Genomic DNA, 20,051 nt, shown 5'->3' with positions numbered 1-20,051 from the left:
CAAAGGGAGAAAGAGGAAGAAAAAAAAGAGGAAAAGGAGACAACTGCCTCTCCTATAAGACACAGGGGAACAGATGTGTTATGCTGAGTATGACTTGTTACTATTTTTTTTTCTTTTTGGGTCACCACCCGGCGATGCACATGGGTTACTCCTGGCTTTGCACTCAGGAATTACTCCTGGCTGTGCTCAGGGAACCATATGGGATGCTGGGAATCGAACCTGGGTTGGCTGCGTGCAAGGCAAACGCCCTACTCGCTGTGCTATTGCTCCAGCCCCGGCTTGTTACTATTATTTTATTCAAATTAAATACTCAGATGTGAGTAAAATGATGGGTGAAGGAGTACACAGTAGTTTTTAATTATGTAATAGTAACACATCCCAGTATTTTCATGACTTCTTACCCACTTTGCCCCACAAATTCATAATCATGTATTTAAGTTAAGATCTAAGTATTAAATATGAGAGATTCCCCCTCCCCCACTCCATCTGTTAATTCAAAGCTTTCCATTTTGTCTCTCTTCATTTATGTCTGGACCAGCTTGCTTGCTGTCCCTTATTGGCAAAGCATTTTACCCAAACCCATCTCCTTTGATGTCCACTTCTGAAAATGCTTTACCATTTCTTCCAGTTAAATTCAAGTCCTGATTCTATTTTTCATTTTTATAATGCACAAGGTGCTTAATTGGACTGTAGGTCCTTTTGGGGCATGTACTATGATTTCTACTTTTAGTGGTCTTAGAACCCAGGAAGTTTCCCTCTATAAAGTAGAAAAATGGAAGATGGTGGTTATGATGGTGTTGGTGGTAGTTGATGTGGTTTTGCTGGTGATGGTGGAAGTGTTAGTGAGGGTGGTGATGGTGATTATAATGATGGAGTTCATGGTAGTTGTGGCAGCGGTGGTAGCGATGGTGATGGTGGTGGTAGAAGTGGTGGTGGTTTTAATGGTGATGGTCTTAATGACAGCAGTGGTGACAGTGGTAGTGGTAGTGACGGTGGTCATGGTGATGATTGTGATGGTTTTGATGGTGGTGATTCTGATATTGATGATGGTTGGGGTAATGGTGGTGGGTGGTTTTAATTATGGTGGTGGTGGTGGTGATGGTCATTGTGATAGTGGTAGTGGTTTTGAGGGTGATGGTGGTGGTGTTGATGATAGTGATGATGGTAGTGGTGGTGGTAATTATGGTGTTATAATTTGTCTCTATCTGTTGACGTTTCTGTGACAGAAAAGGGAATGTGGGTCTATAACCAGAAGACATCTCAAATACTAGTTCTACTGATCAGTTATTTGAGTTTTAAAAGACATAAACAAGAACAGAAAACAAAACAGGCACCATGCAGCAGCAGTATTTATCAGCAACTTTCTGCTCCCTCCATTCCTGTTAACCATGACTCATGGAGCCACAAAAAGAATGAATGATTTCTTTGACAAGCCATCCTTTCTTAAAACTTTATCCCAGTGAGGATTTGGGATGGAATTCCTTTTCTACCTAAAGTCCTTTATGCCATCTCTTAGTCATTTCCAATCCCTCTTATTTTTCCTTCATTTACAAGGTACGTTTATTTGGATTCATTATTACTTTTATATCTTTTTATTCCATCTTTTTTAGGCAATATCCTATTTTCCACCATGCTTGCTTCCTTCCCCTAAACTTCTTTAACTCTTCTGCCCTTTACTCATATTCCCCTGGATTCCCATCTGATAATACTTCTCATGCTTGGAATCTCAATCTCAGTCTCAAATCTCAATTCAGAAACGAGTTCCATTTTATCTCAATGCCAAAAATACACAACTCTTCTGCCTTTTACAGGCAAATTTGGTAGATAGTATATAAAGTATTAGTTCAATTGCAACTCTGTAGGTTTTTATAATTACTGCAAAAAGGAAATGTATAATATACTGTCACTGTCATCCAGTTGCTCATTGATTTGATCGAGTGGGCACCAGTAATGTCTCTCATTGAGACTTATTGTTACTGTTTTTGGCATATCCAATACGTCATTGGTAGCTTGTCAGTCTCTGCCTTGCGGGCGCAATACTTTCAGTAACTTGCTGGGCTCTCCGAGAGGGACAGAGAAACCGAACATAGGTCGGCCACCCTACCACTGTAGTATAGGTCCACCTCAATATACTTGTACTACATTAATAAAATTATAATTTATAAACCTGATTATGATAAAACATTAAATATCTTTAGCTCTGCAATTAACAATATATTTCCATCTTTAATTATAAAATAATGATTTACTCTCATAATTTCTACAAAAATACCAATAACTATATACTTTACAGGGGAATAAGACAGCTATTTCATACTGAAATTTGCTAGAAATGATGTCACTTCATATCTAGTTAAAAGAAACTGTTCAAGCTATAAAATATTGGAGAAAAGAGAATCGAGATGTAAGAAGGATAAAATGGAGAATACACAAAACTTTCTTTTAAAGTTCTGAGCAAATGATTCCATGGACATTGAGGTTTAATGTGAGAAATTTCACACACAAATCCTAAGCTGTGCTTTTAAAATTTTAAAAAGCATTTTTCTTTTGCATATTTCTGAAGATATTTCTACTTAACTAAAGTACCTCTCTTATTTTATGCCTAAATTACTAATATCTTACTGGAGAGAATAATTCCCTGTCTATCCCACCTCTCTAATAAAGACTACATTATTTTAGATAAGTCATGTCTGTAAACCAGTGATCATTTCAGGCCAGAGTTTGGACCATGTGCAGTAGTACCCAGGGGATATGCATTGCTTGGGGACTACATGGGGTATTCAGGATTTGAACTGGGGCTATGAATGCTGCAACTCTGATAGTCACAAGCAAAGCAGGTGTATTAACTCCTGGCCTAGCTCTCCAGTTTATTTGAAAAACAGATGCACATAATTTTCATAGACTAATATCTTTAAAAGCTCTATAAAGAATGCAGCCATTTCTCAAAAATATTCTTAGGATACCTCTTTTGAATTGCTTTCTCTTAAAAATCACATTGGCTATCCAGTGAACTCTCATTGTATATATCCACATATATAATTGTATATGTGCATATGTATGTAGTGTCATATGGCTGATTCAATATAACATCAAATTACATTTGACTGTATTGAAACATCAAATTTAGCTAAAAGAAAAAAATTTGTCATAAAAAGTTTATTGGAAAGCAGCATCCCCCAAATTAGAAAAAAAAAAGTGACAGGTTAGTTTAAGGATAAAGTCTCCAAATTCCTTAAGACAGGTAATTCTGAGAGTAGAATAAGGCCCAGAATTTGAATATTTAAATAATAGGATGAGTGACATTAATTTTTCAAAATAATTTGGGAATTAAATTTTTTTATATTGTTTTTGTTTTGGAGTCACACCAGACATTGCTCAGGGCTGGGGATTGAACCAGAGCCATCATGTGCAGGGCAAGTGCCCTACCCACTGTACTGTCACTTTGACCAGGGAATTTTTTTTAAAGCAGTGACATTATATTTTTATTTGTACTTCAGAGGATTGGGTTTCACCTAGTAATAAGCTATCCTTTCAAGCTGCAAAATGGTTTTAAAATGGGAAGTGAATTTTCAATTTTCCAAAATAGATTATTAGAGGGAGGAGAGGTCAAAATTTTCTGCTCCCAACCTAAGCACCCAAGGCACGTGTCAGAAGGTCAAATTCTGGAAACGTTATACTTTGCTGAATGCTGGTGATGTCCCAGAACCCCCAAGCAATTCTTGTCTCCATGCTTCCCTGAAAACTCTACATTCTTAAAGAAATATTCGTTGCATTTGATGGTTTGTTTTCTACAATATGAGTCCTATAATGAGCTTTTCAGTAATTGTGAATTTCATTGTTATATTGGGGGTACATGAAGTTCACAATGCTGCTTGTGTGGTTTAAGATTGCTTTAATTTTTGCATTTTACATTCCTTTTGACATTTTTGAAGAAGGGGTCTTTGTCTTGTTCGTCTGTTGTTTGGGGAAAGCGGTAAGCCTTCCCCTGTCTCTGTCTCTGTCTCTGCCTCTCTCTCTCTCTCTTTCTATCTCTCTCTCTCTATCTCTTTTAATATGTTTGGCTTTATGAAATGCACGGACGATTCTCCCGGGAATCCTGGCTCATTAAACAAAGAGGGTGAGATGTTGCTTTTTACAAGCTGTACATCCTAACCCTTCTTAGAGGCTGGTATCCCCGGCTTCAGATTTAGGCGGAGTGGCCACCGCCGTCACAGGCTCTGGTGGCCCCTCCCGGTAGAAAAGTACCACTGGGTTTTTGCGAGCCCACAGGGCCACGTCCCCTCCCGCCCCGCCGCCCCCGTTGGAAGAGGGCACCCTGCTGCAAACCCCCAGCCTGTTGGCATAGCGGTTTCTAAGGCGATTGCGGCTTCTGGCTGTTGGCCCGGCGCCCCGGGTGGGCAGAAAGGCGTCCACATTTCGAGTCCGGTAGCCCTCCTCCCGGCCGCGCCTTAGCAGCACGGAAATGTTGGGGTTGCGGATGACATAGATGACAGGGTTGATGGCCCCATTGGCCCAGGTCAGCCAGACCGCCACCACGTTGAGGAGCGAGGGGGGCCGCGTGGAGGGAGCGCGGCGGGCGGCGGCCAGCAACACCAAGAAACAGGAGGGCCCCCAGCAGCCGATGACGAAGACAATCAGGAGCATCACGGTGGTGGCGGTGCGCACCTCGCCGAAGAAGCGCAGCACGCGCGCGTAGGTGGGCACGGGCCGCACGCGCACGGTCGCCAGGCGCACGGTCCTGGCGATGCGGTAGTGGCAGAAGCACATGAGCAGGAAGGGCAGCAGGTAGCAGGCCACCACCAGCGCCACGCTGTAAGCGGCGCCCAGCTGCGCGGGGTCCGGGGAGGTCCGGTACAGGCAGCCGTGGAAGCTCTGCGCCGCCGGCGGCTGCTCGCGGGGCGCGCGCAGCCGCTCCCAGGGCAGCGAGAAGCCCAGCGCCGCCAGCCAGGCGCCAGCCAGCAGCTGCAGCGCGCGGCGGCGGCCCAGCTTGTCCCGCGGCGGCCGCACGATGGCGCAGTAGCGGTCTAGCGCGATGAGCGCCACGCTGAGCGTGGACACGATGCCGAAGCACGAGCTGCAGAAGCGGCAGGCGGCGCAGAAGCCGCGCCAGGGCCCCGCGGGGGCGGCGGCGGCGGCGGCGCGGGCTGCCGCCGAGCCCCCGGGGCGCGTGAAGAGGTCCAGGAAGGCGGCGGGCAAGCAGAGCAGCGCCGTGAGCAGATCCGACAGGGAGAGGGACAAGATGAAGGCGTTGGTGACGGTGCGGAGCTGCCGGTGCTTCACGATCGCCCCCAGCACCGCGCCGTTGCCCACACTAGACAGCAGGAAGATGAGGAGGAGGAACAGCGCCTGGGCCGCCACCGCCGCCCCGTGCGACAGCAGCGGCGCCGCCCCGGGGCCTGGCAGTGGCCTCTCCGCCGCCGCCGCCGGTGTCCCGGGCCTGCCCCCCGGCGAGGCGCCAGCGCTGTCGCCCCCAGTTCCCGCGCTCTGGTTCCCCAGCACCGCGGCCGCTGCGGAGGCCACGGTGCTGAAGGAGAGCGCGGCCGCCGTCGCGGTGGAGGAGGAGGAAGTCCCGCCAGGAGAGGCGGCCGCGGAGGGGGCGCCGGGGTGCGGGCTGCCCGGCCAGGCCATGCTCACGGGCGGGCGCGGCGAAGGCGGCGGCTTCTCCATGGGGCCCGGCGGCCGCCGCGGGTCCGTACATCCCGCACAGAGGGACCGGGCCCGGCGAGAGGCCGCGGCTGGACTCGGGCTCGCCAGCCACGGCGGCTGTCGGCGGAGCCCCCCCCCCCGCCCCCCGCGCTGCCTTTGACGTGGCTTCCAGGCGTTGCCCTGGGAAACGCGTGTTTACGCAGCGCGCGGGGCGGGAGGCGGGCACAGTGCCCTCCGAGAAAGGGTGGCGCGCCGGGGCGGGTCTCTCTGCTGGACCTCAGAGTTCCCCGGTCGACCTCCTGGGACCTCTGTCGCCCCGAGGGACAGAACTGACTCGCAGAAATAAATGACCCATTTCATCAGGGGTTCACTGCAGCTTTCAGGTTGGATACTGGGAGGGTTTGGGAGTGGGGAGGTAGAGAAAAGACTGCTTCCTAAGGGTGTTCTGATGTATGCAGGTGGGAATGGAATTTAGAAAGGTGCAAACAACCTAAGGCCAAAATTCAAGGGCACCGTCATTGTACCCAGGCGCTCTCAAACTGGAGCTTGCAACAGAATTCCCTTGTGAGCTTTTAAAAACCTCAGGTGACTTGGGATAGAACCCAGAGTTGCAGGAGTCGTGGGTATGGGCATCCAGACTCGCCTGACGAGGCAGCATGGCCCTCAGAATAGAAACTCCCCAAGCGGTGCTCTGGGAAGCCAGAGTACTAATCTTGGAGGCAGGATGGTAGCCTCTGTTCAGAGACCTGGAAGTCAGGGCTGTAACAGCTCACATGTGTGTTTAGGGGTGGGTGGAGAAGACGGGGCCCTTGCTCGACTGGCCAAGGTCCACAGGTTGTCCGGAATGTGTGTGTGTGTGTGTGTGTGTGTGTGTGTGTGTGTCTGTGTCTTTGTCTGTGTCTGTGTTGGGTTGGATTTGGTTTAAGGGCCACACCTAAAAGTGCTAAGTTCTGACTCTGTGCTCTGTGCTCAGAGACCCCTCAAGGCAGGCTCAGGTGGACCATATGAGATTTGGAGGATCAAACGTAAAAGGGCCAAGGAGAAGGCAAGCACCCTGCCCGCTGTCAGAATGTATATGTTTAGGGATTAAGCAGTACCATAGTGCTTAGGAAAGAAGGGTCTGGATGCCTCTGGAAGCTACACCTTAAATTTAGGTGGATAGTCTTTAAGACTGGTAAGGGGGAGGGGAGGTTGTGCCAGAAACTCACATTTTCTAAAGCCTAGCTTCTTGAACTGGGGGTTACAGCCCCATTTCATCACTGAATGTTGTGGGGATCATGAAAATGTATTTTATGATAAGCTTATGGTTTATTCTCAGGAAATGTTTGGTTCCTTTTTAGAAACCAAATCCATTTCATATACTAGGGTTGCATAAAAATTTTTCAGTCAAAATGGGTCATGAACGGGAAAAGTTGAGAAAGACCTGCTCTAAAGCGATCCTTTGCAAAATAGGGACCTTGAACCAGTCACAAAGCCTTAGCTGCTTTTTAGAAATGCAAGTTCTCAGACCCCCAAATCTACTGAATCTGAAATCAGGCATGGGACCCAGCCACATGCACTCCAGTTGATTCCGAAACAGTCAAATTTGAGAAACAAAGAATATATAATAAATTTAAGATTTACAGGTTTAGAATAAATGGTATTAGTGTTTTTGGATGCTGATTTAGTGAGCATCTGATTTTAGTGAGGAAAATGTCATGGAAATTTACAGAATAAGTAAGTTCTTTTAAGGTGGTAAAAGGAAACTCCATTTCTTAGTCTTGCTGTTACAGACATTTTGAGTCAGATCATTCTTCCATGTGGGACTACCCTATGCATTTTAGGATAGTTACAGTAGTCATAGTCTTTTTATTTTTTCTTTTTTGGGTCACACTTGGAGATGCACAGGGGTTACTCCTAGCTTTGCACTCAGGAATTACTCCTGGACTATATGGGATGCTGGGAATTGAACCCAGGTTGGCCACGTGCAAAGCAAACGTCCTACACGCTGTGCTATATTACTCTAGCCCCAGTAGACATAATCTTTAGCCACAAGACAAATGCCAATAGTGACAACTGAAACTTTTTTAGTACCACCAGATGGCCACTGAATCAAAACAAAAGACATGTAATAGATTGATTTATTTAACAAATCTCTGTACAAGATTTTCAAAAATAATGCATAAGGATCCAAGCACTAAAGAAGGTCTCAGATAACACAAATGTGTTACAATAGCATCTGTATTGTTTAAGAACATCAGAGTGAAAATTTATGGCTCTGACTTCCTAGGGTAGCTGATTGAGACCACTCAATGTGATACTGGATTCTCCAGGAAAAGAAGAAAGGCTCATTTGACTTGTGCAAAATCTGAAGGTTGGTGTTTAAGTTCTTGACTTGGGTACTGGTGAAAAAAAAAAAAAATTCCCCTAGAATAAATGAATGCAGGGAATGAAGAGGGAAATACATGACTTTTTTCAAGGCTTTTGTTGTTGTTCTTTATTTTGGTTTTTTTTTTTTAACTTTTATAAAAGCCTGAAATTCATGCTCTATTGAGTGAGCTTCAACAACAAGGAATTTACTAGGAGGGATAATGGGGTGAAGGCATCAGCCACAAATAAAGTTTAAACAAAGAGGGCCTTGTTTAGATATGGTTCAGACAGACCAGAGTGACTTCACATGCTCCTGGATTTCCTCCTTCCCACTTCCTTATTTGCCTGATTGTCCTCTGAATTCTTCCATCTGACTTTATTGTTTCAATTTTATTATTTCTGTGAATATGGTGGTGCTCACAGGCCACACAGTGCTGGTGTTAGAACTCAGGCTTCCCACATGCAATGCTAGTGCTACACCACTTGTGTCACATCCCTGTTCTCGCGTGCGCACGCGCGCGCACACACACACACAAACACACACACACACACTCATGCACCATCTGCTGGAGTCCATCAAAGCCTGGTTCTTGTCTCCTTTTAGACTCTCACCTTACAACTTAGGGCTTCAAAAACTATAACTCTGATCCCAACCTTCTTATCTTTCTATGTAGCATCTTCCCTTGCTGTGAAAAGCACCTTAATCTCAACACAACCATTTTCTCTTTGCCTTTTTATATAGCTCTTACCACTGGCTTCCTTACTGGCTCTCACCACACTAGAAAATTGCTAGATACACAAAGTACTTTAGGATGACATAGGAGAATTTGGAAACTGGGTGAAAAGTTAAAAGGCATTTTAATAACCAAGGGGAGAAATGAGTGTGACTAAAGGCATTATAGGGAAGGAGTGGAGAATTAAAGGAGGTGACATATGCAATAACATTTTTGGATAAAAGCAATAAGAACAGTGAGGGCCCTGTCTCTTAAAAAAAGAAAAAAGGAATTTACTAGAAGGACTGGGGAGTTCAGATTACAAAGGGGAGTCTTAACAACCAGCTTATGAGTCATTTTCTGTTCTTTTTTTTTCAGACTTAAACAGGTCCTGGAGGAGAGTCAGATTGGTATGTTCTTGCGTTAGCAGCCCAGCCAGGCTGCATGCAGGCTACATGCAGAGGTTGGGCAGTTTGCCAAAGGAAAATACTGTGTACAAAAGGGGGAAGGAACAAATGGCCAGATCCACAGACAGGATAATCAATAGGCAGGATGAAGGGCATGAATAATGAGAAAAGGAGACACCCCAACTTCCTACCTGCTTGGCTGTCTGGTAGGGCCATTAACCAATTAAGTTTGGGAATCTGGGAGGTGGGGCTTGTTTCTTTTGGTGAAAGAGAGCTTGGTTTGTCTTCTATGTAGTGATTCCAGCATGGCTCTGGACCTCAGGATTTAGAATCTGGAAATTGTCAGCCTCTACAAGTGAGAAAGCACTGTCATCCCGTTCATCTATTTGCTTGAGCGGGCATCAGTAATGTCTCCATTGTGAGACTTGTTACTGTTTTTGGCATATCAAATATGCCACCGGTAGCTTGCCAGGCTCTGCCATGCGGACTAGACACTCTCGGTAGCTTGCCGGCCTCTCCGAGAGGGACGGAGGAATCGAAGCCGGGTCGGCCATGAACAAGGCAAATGCCCTACCCGCTATGCTATCGCAAGTGAGAGAAAGAAACCATGTACATATGTGTGAGAATAGGGCATTGAGTGATAAGAGTAAAAGAAGCATGGAGGAAAGTGGAGGGTGCCAAATATTCAGCAGGTGACGGGAGAACAGGCAGAGGATTGAGTGCTTGATGCACATTGGTCAGCCAGGAAAGGAGCTGCCTGTGTTTGACGTTTCCTTTTGCTGGACTTCACAGAAAAGAAACTTGTTCTCTTGGGCTGGAGCAATACTGCAGAGGGTAGAGCGTCTGCCTTGCACATGGCCAACTGAGGTTAGATCCCCGGCATTCCAGGTAGTCCCTCGAGCACCGCCAGGAGTAATACCTGAGTGCAGAGCCAGGAGTAAGCCCTGTGCATCACCAGCTGTGACCCCAAAAGCCAAATAAATAAATAAGAAAGAAAGAAAAAAGAAACGTGCTCAGGCAAGTTGCTGTGATTTTTGTGTTAGAGCTATCGTTTACCTCTAGTTGGGAAACTATGTGGCTTCTTAGATGTTTTAGAGCTAAATGGAGGTATTTCTAGATTTTCTGGGGGGAAGGACAGGGAGGGAATCTTAAAGCCCAGTCCCATGTGGGTAATTTAAAAGGTGGATTAAGAAGGTTTGCTATTCGGGCCAGGAATGTAGCTCAGAGGTAGTGTCCATCTTATATATGTTAGGCTCTGGGCTTGATCCCTGGCAAAAAAACAAAAAACAAAAGACCCAGATAGTCAAGGGGGCTTAGTTCATGCTCATGCATGCAAAAGCCCTGGGTTTCACCCCAACACTGCATGGTCCCCTGAGCACCGAAAGATGGGAGTAGCCCCAAAGGAAGGGAAATAGGGATGACTACAAGCTAAAGAAGGTAGGCAGCAAGAGGTGTTTGTTCCTTTTTTTTTTTTGGAGCACATTTAAATACTTAAAACAACAGCCAGAGAGACTGAGTGCTGTTGCTTCAAGGTTAATTGATGAGACAAGACATGTCATTTGACTCCTTGATATGAAAATACTTTCACATACTCTGCCAGTAATAACTGCTTTAAAAAGGAAGTTCTTCAGAGCCATGTAAATCACTTGAGGAGGAATCCATCCCTCAGTGGGTCGGTGTCTTCCACTGTGAAACTCGCTGTTCCTGTGTAATGAGCTTGTCCCGACACTTCAACTATAACAGCTTTAAAATCACCACATTTTGCCTCCTAAAAAAAGTAAGAAGTGTGAGATCAGATTTGGCATTAATATTGCATTTTGCTTAAAAGTCAAATTCTTTGTTTTCATTATTTTAAAGAAATCCAGGGGTTGATGCTAAAGGTACTGAAAGGAGAGAAACCTAATCAATATTTGTTAAAAGTTGTTTTTTTTTTTTTTTTTTACTTTGGGACGACACCTGGTGATGCTCAGGGATTACTCCTGGCTCTGCACTCCGGAATTACTCCTGGAAATGCTCCAGAGGGGACCATCTGGGATGCCAAAGATTGAATCTGGGTTAGCCAAATGCAAGGCAAGTATCCCACCCACTGTATTATCTCTCTGGCCCCAGCGAGCAAATTGTAGGCCCTCCCATGTTTTAAAACTTTTGCTGTGAAATGAGGGATAAATTTGTAGAAAAGAGAGACTATATAGAAAATCCCTAGGAGAAAATTAATTCATGGATTGAATCTAAAGTCAGTGAGGGTATTTTAATGAGGATAGAGAATAACAAAGTATATAGAAAGATGTGGAGTAGAATTGCAAGTTTTGTACTGATTATGTGGAGGGTAGCAAAAAATAAGTTAAGCATGGTTATACAGTTTTAGTCTGGGATTGAAGCTGGTGTTACCACTAACATCAAGAAGGGGAATGAAATAAGGAGGAATGAAAGAAGAAATGAAGAAATGGAGGAAAGGAAGGAAGGGAGGAAAGGAAGAAAAGGAGTGAAGAAGGAATGAAGGAAGGAAGGAAAGAAGGAAGGAAGGAGGGAGGGAGGGAGGGAGGGAGGGAGGATGGAGGAAGGGAGGGAGGAGGGAGGAAGGGAAGGAGGAAGGAAGGAAAGGGAGAAAGGAAGGAAGGAAAGGGAGGAAGGAAGGAAGGAAGGAAGGAAGGAAGGAAGGAAGGAAGGAAGGAAGGAAGGAAGGAAGGAAGGGAGGGAGGGAGGGAGGGAGGGAGGGAGGGAGGGAGGGAGGGAGGGAGGGAGGGAGGAAGGAAGGAAGGAAAGAAGGGAGGGAGGGAGGGAGGGAGGGAGGGAGGGAGGGAGGGAGGGAGGAGGGAGGAAGGGAAAGAGGAAGGAAGAAAGGAAGGAAGGAAGGAAGGAAGGAAGGAAGGAAGGAAGGAAGGAAGGAAGGAAGGAAGGAAGGAAGGAAGGGAGGGAGGGAGGGAGGGAGGGAGGGAGGGAGGGAGGGAGGAAGGCAGGCCAGCCTTCATATGCCATGGCTAAGGACCAAGACTACTGAAATAAATATTCAAAATAATAGTTTCAGCTAGATAGCAAATGTCTTAAAATCTGGTTTTGCAGAAGATAACTAGATTCTCATATCTGCTTCTGCATTCAATCAATCAGTCTATCACATATCATATAACCTCTGGAGAACTCCATGTACACTCATGACAAATGTAGGTGAAAGCAAACAATGTTTTATTTATATTACAAATACAGTTTTAAATTATAGATTCGTGGAAAGGAACTTGGAAATCTCACATTTTAAAACATGTGAGGGTCTACACTTTGCTCCCTTGGGCCAGAGAGATAATACAGTGGGTAGCATATTTGCCTTGCTTTTGGTACAATCCTTGGCATCCCATATGGTCCCCTCCGGAGCACTTCCAGGAGTAAGTGGAATCTTGGAGAAGTCCCAGAAGTACACTTTAACACCAGGTATCACTGTATCACTGTCATCAGGTTGCTCATCGATTTGATCAAGCGGGTAGCAGTAACATCTCCACTGTGAGACTTCTTGTTACTGTTTTTGGCATATCGGATATGCCATGGGTAGCTTGCCAGGCTCTGCCGTGTGGGCGAGATACTCTTGTGAGCTTGCCGAGCTCTCCAAGAGGGGCTGAGGAATTGAAGCTGGATGGTCCGCGTGCAAGGCGTGCAGCCCTACCTGCTGTGCTATTGCTCCAGCCCAACACCAAGTATGTTGGTTGAAAATAGGTTGTTAACAGACCTGTTTTAAAATTCTCTTCCAAGAGTGAAATGAAGAAGCTTCTAAAACTTAGACCTTTTTTAGTTTTGTTTTGTTTTAGGGCCACACCCAACAGTTCTCAGAATTTACTCATGTCTCTTTGCTCAAGGCCACTTCCGGCAGGCTCAGGGACCATATGGGATGTTGGCTGTGTGCAAGCATCCTACCTGCCGTCTAATGCTCCGCTGCCTGAACTCAGACCTCTTGGGTGTCAAAAATAACCTATAGAAATAAGAAACAAAGAGAATCACTCACCCTCACAGCTTTCCCTGTGAATACTGAGCCAGTTGCACTGCTCTTAAATGCTCTCATCTGGTTCAGTTCTACAAGTCCTTTGTGATACTGTAAAGCAATTCGGGCTGTCACACCCGAGCCGGTAGGACTTCTGTCAACCTATTTCAGGACAAATGAAGTTAGGAGTATTTAGTAATCTAGTTTCATATTCCCTGGTTCTCTGTTAAATTTTATAGTTGCTGTAGGATGACATTACTTTGTCCTCTCCCTCCTTGCCATGAGTAGCTTGTCCCGGTTTTTCCCGAGTTTAGGTTTACCCCAGTCACACCCATCAAGGTGTTCTGTATCTCTCCCATCCCTTTGTTTAGCTATAATCACTTCTCCATGCTCTCTTCCCCAAAAGAGTTAATCCGAGGCTTTCCCGTAATCTGACTCTGCTAATTTGTAAGGTCAGACCTTCCTAGGACACTGAATATTATAACATTGCCTTTCTCTCCTCTTTATGCCTTTTGAATAATTTACTTTAAAGCAATGTCCTTTTTGTATGGACACGAGAAGACAATATTATGCTTTTGTAACTTGGGACTTAATTGGCTTCGAATATTATTCCCTCCCGGGCATCTGCTTTCTCCACTTAAGCCTCAGTTGCCCTCACTTCCTAGCACCCCAAAAGCAGGGTCCCGAAGAGGGACGGGACGGATCCAGGGCAAGCAGTGAGTTATGTGCTACCCTGGCATCGAGATGGGCCTGGCCAAAATGTCTAATTCTTAACTATAAATTAAGAGCTTGATCATAGACAAATGCTGTCATGATCCAAAAGTAATGATGAGACTAGGACCCTGCTAGGGATAGGAAAGACTGATCTGGCCTGAGCACTGTAGTCTGAGATTGAGATGGCCCCAGGAGAGCAATTCTATACGCTTTAATGCATCTCTTATTGTGTCCATACAAAATGATTAATATTTTGAATTCTTATGCTTGCTGGCTGAGGAGAAGAGAAACACACTTATGGAACTCCGCCGTTGGGTGGATCCTCCTGCTGAAAGAGAATTAAGTCCTAGGAGAAGCATCCCCTAAGGGAAAGGAACCTCAACCCTATTGATGGTGACCACACCTATGTGTACGCCCCAACCCCCTCCTGCTGGGGAGATTTAACTAGGCTGTAAGAGTGGGTTGGGGGCCAGATCCACAGATCCAGAGAGAGATCCAAAGCCGGGAAAGAAGCAGAGAGAGAGAATGAAATAAACTGATCGCAACCAGTCTGGCCTTCTTCCTTCCATCGCCTGCCCTTGACCAACAGCACACACAGCGTTCCAGGGCACCGAATGTGGGCGGTGACACAGAGCCGCCCGCCCGGAGAGCCCGCGAATACGCGCGCCCCTCGACGAGCTTTAGTTTTTTACAGTTGCAATACCTGTTCATCTGCAAACACACAGATATTGGTGGTTGGTTCCTCACTAAAAGCATCTTTTCCATCTGTCAGTATTGTTCCATATAAAAAAGCAAGATCTTCACTATCAGGGTGATTGATTTTAACCTGTAAATTACAAAAACAACATGTAAATATTTTTCTTCAAATTTATAACCCATGTAAGCGGGGTTCTTTTGGTAACAACTTTCCCATCATTATCATTGTTACTTTTGGGTCGAGGCATAAATACTAAAATTGATGTCTTTGACTAGATGAATAAATACAGTTTTATTGGGTGTTATGATTCTTATTACATTTTCATTTATTTCTGAAGAAGTTGCCCTGTATATGGTCTCAACTAAAGAAACATACCAACACATTCTCTATGAAGCACTGAGCCTGGAATGAGTGATTCACAGATTAGCCACAGCGGCTTAAACAGAGGCACCAGGAAACATATAGTCCCACTCTCAGGAGCTTGAAGGGGATAATGTGGAAATTAATACTCTGAATTGTGAAATGGTTTATACCATTGAGAGATATAGGGATTCTTTTTTCTTTTTGGGTCACACCTGGCAATGCACAGGGGTTACTCCTGGCTCTGCACTCAGGAATCACCCATGGCGGTGCTCAGAGGACCATATGGGATGCTGGGAATCGAACCTGGGTAGGCCGCATGCAAGGCAAATGCCCTACCCACTGTACTATTGCTCCAGTCCGGAGATATAGGGATTTAGAAGAGGGCCAGAGCAAGAAAAGTTTTAAGAAACAATTAGATAAAAAACAATTAGATAATAAAAAAGGATTATAATATAAAATTGGTTGGTGTCATGAAAAGCAGCAAATACACAGAAACGGAAGAAAAATATGCCCTGATAAATCTGATCAATGTAGAGCATGGTCAGGCCCAACTGTGCAATGCTGCCTCTTCACTAGACATTACTAGTGCCCTTGAGCAAATCGATGAGCAATGAGATGACAGTGATCAGTGATACAGTAATTCAGATTAGTAGTGGTTTTAATGGAGTAAAAATGTATGTACATTCAGAGCTTCAGAAGTTTCAATGATAATTTAATTTTTTATAATGACAATTGTGGTAGCATTTGTCACCTGGACTGGAACGAAAATACATGGCGTGTGGCGTTTGCCTAGCACATGGCCGACCCGGGTTCAATTCTTCCGTCCATCTCAAGCAGCCTGGCAAGCTACCCGTGGCGTATTCGATATGCCAAAAACAGTAACAAGTCTCACAATTGAGACATTACTGGTACCTGCTCGAGCAAATCGATGAACAACAGGATGACAGTGCTATGACAGTGTTACAGTGCTATTGTCAATCGTGAAAAATTATGATTTATAAAAGGCTTATAGAATATATCGTAAATTATGCTAAAACTTAGGACATTTTAAGGCCCATAAATTTATAGGTAGAAGTCAGAGAGAGTACAGTGGGCAGGGCACTAGCCTTTTGCACAGTCAACCTGAATTCACTCCCCAGCACTCTGTGCTCCCTTAAGCCCTGTTAGGAGTGATCCTTTAGTGTAGAGCTAGGAGTAAGCACTAAACACTGCCTGGTGTGACCCCAAAGCAAGATTAAATACATATTAAATGTTCTGTAAAGACCTGTAACTTGTATTCCCTATGTGCCACAGTGGAGGGCATTTATTAATATAACAACTACTATACCAACCTGAGCTTTCACTGCTTCTGTCACCGCACTGGCTGCATCCACAAGGTCCCTTGTCTTTGCAGAACAAACATCAAGTCCTAACTTCTCAGCACTAATAAATGCATAAAATGCACCCCCATAAGCAATGTCCACTACCACCTTCCCATGGCCTGGAACATTCACTGGGAGATCTAAAAGAGATGTGTTTGAAAAGAAATTTGTTTTTAGCACATAAGCAACACAATTTTAATATGTCTTTCTGTGTGTGGGGGGGAAGTTGGGGGATCGACGTCTTCCTGTCCTGATCATTACAGAGATTTCTTCTGGACTGAGACAAGAGGCTGAAATTCTTGCCTGTGTTGAGACCTGTGGAACCCACTTACCCCCACGGAGAGGAGGCTACAAGGGTAACAGATGCAACAATGAAGAGGGCAGCGTGAGGCTAGGGCAAGGGGCTTACAACCTGTAGATGATGATGTGCTGTTTCACTGTGTAGGCTGAGGGCCAGAGGCCCTCCTCATCTAGGCCTTGGCACTTTGATTTGACCTTCTACCACAAATGCATCAGAAAAGAGAACTATAGGCTGGAGAGATAGTATAGAAGATAAGATGCTTGTCTTGCATGCAGCCAACTTTGATTGGTTCACCAAGCACTGCCAGGAGTAAGCCCTGAGTACCACCCGCATAGTCTCCAAAACAAAACAAGAGAGAATTGCATAAGGAGAGATAAAGGTACATCATGTAACTGGGAATAATATGATTAAAAATTCAGAAACTTTGCAAAATAAAGGACTTTTGGTATCTCTGTATTGACACAGCTTTACAAAGGTACCAGAGTGCAGTTTATAGGCTATACCACAGGGCCTTTTAGCACTATGCCTTAGAACAGCAACTTTAACATGAGTGAAAATTCTGGGGCCAAAGTGATAGTACAAGGGGTAAGGTGCTTGTCTTGCACACAGCCGACCTAGGTTCAATCCTTGAAACCCCTGTAGTTCCCTTAGCACTGCAAGGCATGATCCCTGAGCAGAGACAAAAGTGAGCCCAGAGCACCTCCAAGTGTGGCCTGAATCCCACCCCACCCCACGCCCCAAAAGGATAATTCTTATGGAACTTAACAAAAAAAAAAATCTGGAGATGTATCTTGTTGGTGCAACAGGAAAGGAGGAGGAGGAACATGAGGGACTGAGAGCTGGATTGTGGAAAGTTTAGTGTGGCTTTGATGTCCCCACATGTTAAATGGAATAGACACCCCACCCCCGATTATTTTGAGATATCCATGTGATAATATAGAGGAAGTGCAATGAATACACTTAAAGTCAAAAGTTTTGTTTTCAGTGGGAATAAAGGTCTTAAGAGGACAAAATACTCATCTTTGCTGATACTGTCCCCACCCATCATACTCTCCCAACTTCAATGATTACTCAATGACTCCCACCTACTGTCTTAGCACTTGAGTGCAGCAAACAAAGCAGAGATGTCACCTCTGCAGAATGGAGTGGGGAGCTGAATTTAACAGCCATGAGGTCGGTATTGTCACTCTCGCTTAACGTGCTGACACTGAGGGGTCACGGATGGGGCAATGCAACACTGTCCATCTACCTTTCATGCTCTTTCAAAGGAAAGAATTTAGTTTGTTTTCTTAATGCACCTGGTTAGTGTTCAGCCACACCATGATACTCTGAGAAGCTACCGCTACGACTATACTTGCACCGTTGGCAGCCCCTCCTTTAACCAGCCCACAACTCCCATGTAGTTGTTTGTGCTCCAGCATCCAACTGGTCCAGTCCTGGTCCAGCCCTGTACCCCATGCTAGTTAAACCAGGAAGATATTTTTCTCAGCCGCAGTCCTAGACATAAACTGTTTCTGGTAAGTGCCCGTCCAATTCAGGTTGGACCCTACTCTCTACTACGGGGTAGGTAGTATCACATTTTTAGTTTTCCAGTATGTTTCAGTCACCTGAGGTTGCTCTAAGATGCACCTTGGCCATGCTCTGTCATTCATTATGAGGCAAATCTGGAATCCATATCCTCAAGGATGGAGATCAAGCCAACAGTGGTGTGAGTGGTTTTAAGATGAAGAAATAAACTGATAACACTAAGTGAAGTAATTAAACTTAGGTTCACTTTCAACCAGGCCTAGGAAAACTTCCTTACTGATACAATAGCTGAGGGCCCCCTTGGGAAGATTATAGATCAAATCGACCTGTTTAACATGGTTTAACTGGCTTAGGACTAGGAAACACCATTAAAACCTTTGAAAGGCTTCACATGCCTAAAAGATATCCTGCGGACTTCCAAATGGTAGGAACTACTTTTAAAACAAAACGAATTCTTGCGGCTGGAAAGATAGTACAGTGGGAAGGTGCTTCCCTTGCACCTGGATGACCTGGGTTCAATCCCCTGCACCCTATAATATTCCCCTCGGCTCTGCCAGCAGTATTCCTTGAGCAAAGTCAGGTGTACGCCCTGAGTACAGCTGGGTGTGGCCCCCAAATAATAAAACAAAACAAAAAAAAACCTTAACCACTCTGTATACTATTAATTCTCACAAAAATTTAGCGGTAAGAAATTAAACAGGGAGGGAGTAAGAAGTGAATTCACTGAGATTGCACAGATTCAGGTATTGTGGAAATTTCAAACTACACAGTGTTGCTGTTCTTAAAGATTAAGAGTAACATCCCTTTATCTTCACAATTTACAAACATAGTTCATGTTTAACCCAACCTCAAAAAGTGAGAAGGCAATGTACCGATGAGGAAAAGTAGCCCGTGTTTAGTGACTTGGAGTAACTGTTTAGCAAGCATACTCTGAGCTGGCAGAAAGCTCTGGAATGGTAGTTGTTCTTTGCACTTTCTTGAACCAGAACGAACCTTGCTCTCTTCAGCTTGGAAATCTTGAGCAATGTCTGGCAAGCAGAGAACCCGGTGGTTCTGGGTAAAAGAAATTACCCCATAGGACTGATTCTCTTAGAATCGTTGAGATCTACTCGGTAACAAAATTGCATGCATCACACAAATTCGCCAAGCTGATATGCTGACATATTAGCAGTGACATCAAAATGACCGTTTTGATTAATGGCAAAAGGCTTGTGAATGGGTTAGTTGCGTTGCCTGGGTTCCAGCGCGGAGACGTGGTTAGCGGAGTTAGTTGTGTCCTGGGCCTGCGTCCAGTTAAGCTGTGACCCTACCCACTACCGGGAGGATCCCGGCCTTTACCTGTAGCCAGCGCAAAGGCCGGCACGCTGTGGAAGCGCACGGGGCCACAGCTACGGCCGCCCTCACACTCCACGAAGGCGGCCACCAGCCCGCAGGGGCAGTGGATGTTGACGCGCGTCTCCCGGGCGCCAGCCGGGGGCGCTGGGACCAGCCCGAAGTCCAGCGCAAAGCGGCCTAGCGCCAGCACGGCGTGGCCACACATGGAGCTGTAGCCCTCATTGTGCAGAAACAGGACGCCCAGGTGAGCGTCCGGCAGCTCGCTGGGCACCAGCACAGCCCCGTACATGTCCCGGTGCCCCCGAGGCTCGAACATGAGCCGTCGCCGTACGTGGTCAAGGTGCTGGCGCATGTAACGCCGCTTGGCCAGCAGCGTGGGGCCAGCCACCTCGGGACACCCCGCCAGCACAATGCGCAGGGGCTCGCCGCCCGTATGCATGTCCACCACGGACAACACTGGCGTTCCGGGATGGTGCGGGGGTAGCCGGGGTGCGGCTGGCACTTTCTCCATCGTCGGCGGCCCGGGGATTCGATCGCTGCCCCGCGGCGCGCGATGCAGGCCCGGCGATCGCCACCGCTCTCCGCGCTGGACACCCGGAGCGTGGCCGTCTCGGGGAGGGGGCGGGGCTTTATAGCTCAGACCCGGAAGAGGGGAGGGGCGGGGCTTCGGGGCGGTC

At 45.9% G+C, this 20,051-nt stretch overlaps 2 protein-coding genes across 3 annotated transcripts; both read right to left on the bottom strand.

Annotated features, from left to right (window-relative positions):
• Positions 1 to 246: 246 nt before the first annotated feature.
• GPR135 (G protein-coupled receptor 135) lies at positions 247 to 5,783 on the bottom strand. The gene has a single exon (XM_055131148.1). It carries the CDS (start codon positions 5,665 to 5,667, stop codon positions 4,159 to 4,161), a length of 1,509 nt encoding a protein of 502 aa, XP_054987123.1. The 5' UTR covers positions 5,668 to 5,783; the 3' UTR covers positions 247 to 4,158.
• A 2,056-nt stretch (positions 5,784 to 7,839) lies between these two features.
• L3HYPDH (trans-L-3-hydroxyproline dehydratase) lies at positions 7,840 to 20,039 on the bottom strand. Of its 2 annotated transcripts, XR_008629193.1 has the most exons (6): positions 19,378 to 20,039; positions 16,182 to 16,351; positions 14,494 to 14,616; positions 13,101 to 13,238; positions 10,708 to 10,883; positions 7,840 to 10,034 (listed from the first exon to the last, which is right to left on the bottom strand). XR_008629193.1 is itself a non-coding variant. In XM_004601785.2 (5 exons), exons 1-5 carry the CDS (start codon positions 19,883 to 19,885, stop codon positions 10,758 to 10,760), a joined length of 1,065 nt encoding a protein of 354 aa, XP_004601842.1. In that variant the 5' UTR covers positions 19,886 to 20,039; the 3' UTR covers positions 7,840 to 10,757. The 2 variants fall into 2 exon arrangements, 1 of the variants encoding a protein (XP_004601842.1); XM_004601785.2 differs by having other exon boundaries at positions 7,840 to 10,883.
• Positions 20,040 to 20,051: the final 12 nt, after the last annotated feature.

Source organism: Sorex araneus, chromosome 3, assembly GCF_027595985.1.
Source record: "Sorex araneus isolate mSorAra2 chromosome 3, mSorAra2.pri, whole genome shotgun sequence".
NCBI lineage: Eukaryota > Metazoa > Chordata > Mammalia > Eulipotyphla > Soricidae > Sorex > Sorex araneus.
This window is presented reverse-complemented; position numbering and strand designations above follow the sequence as displayed.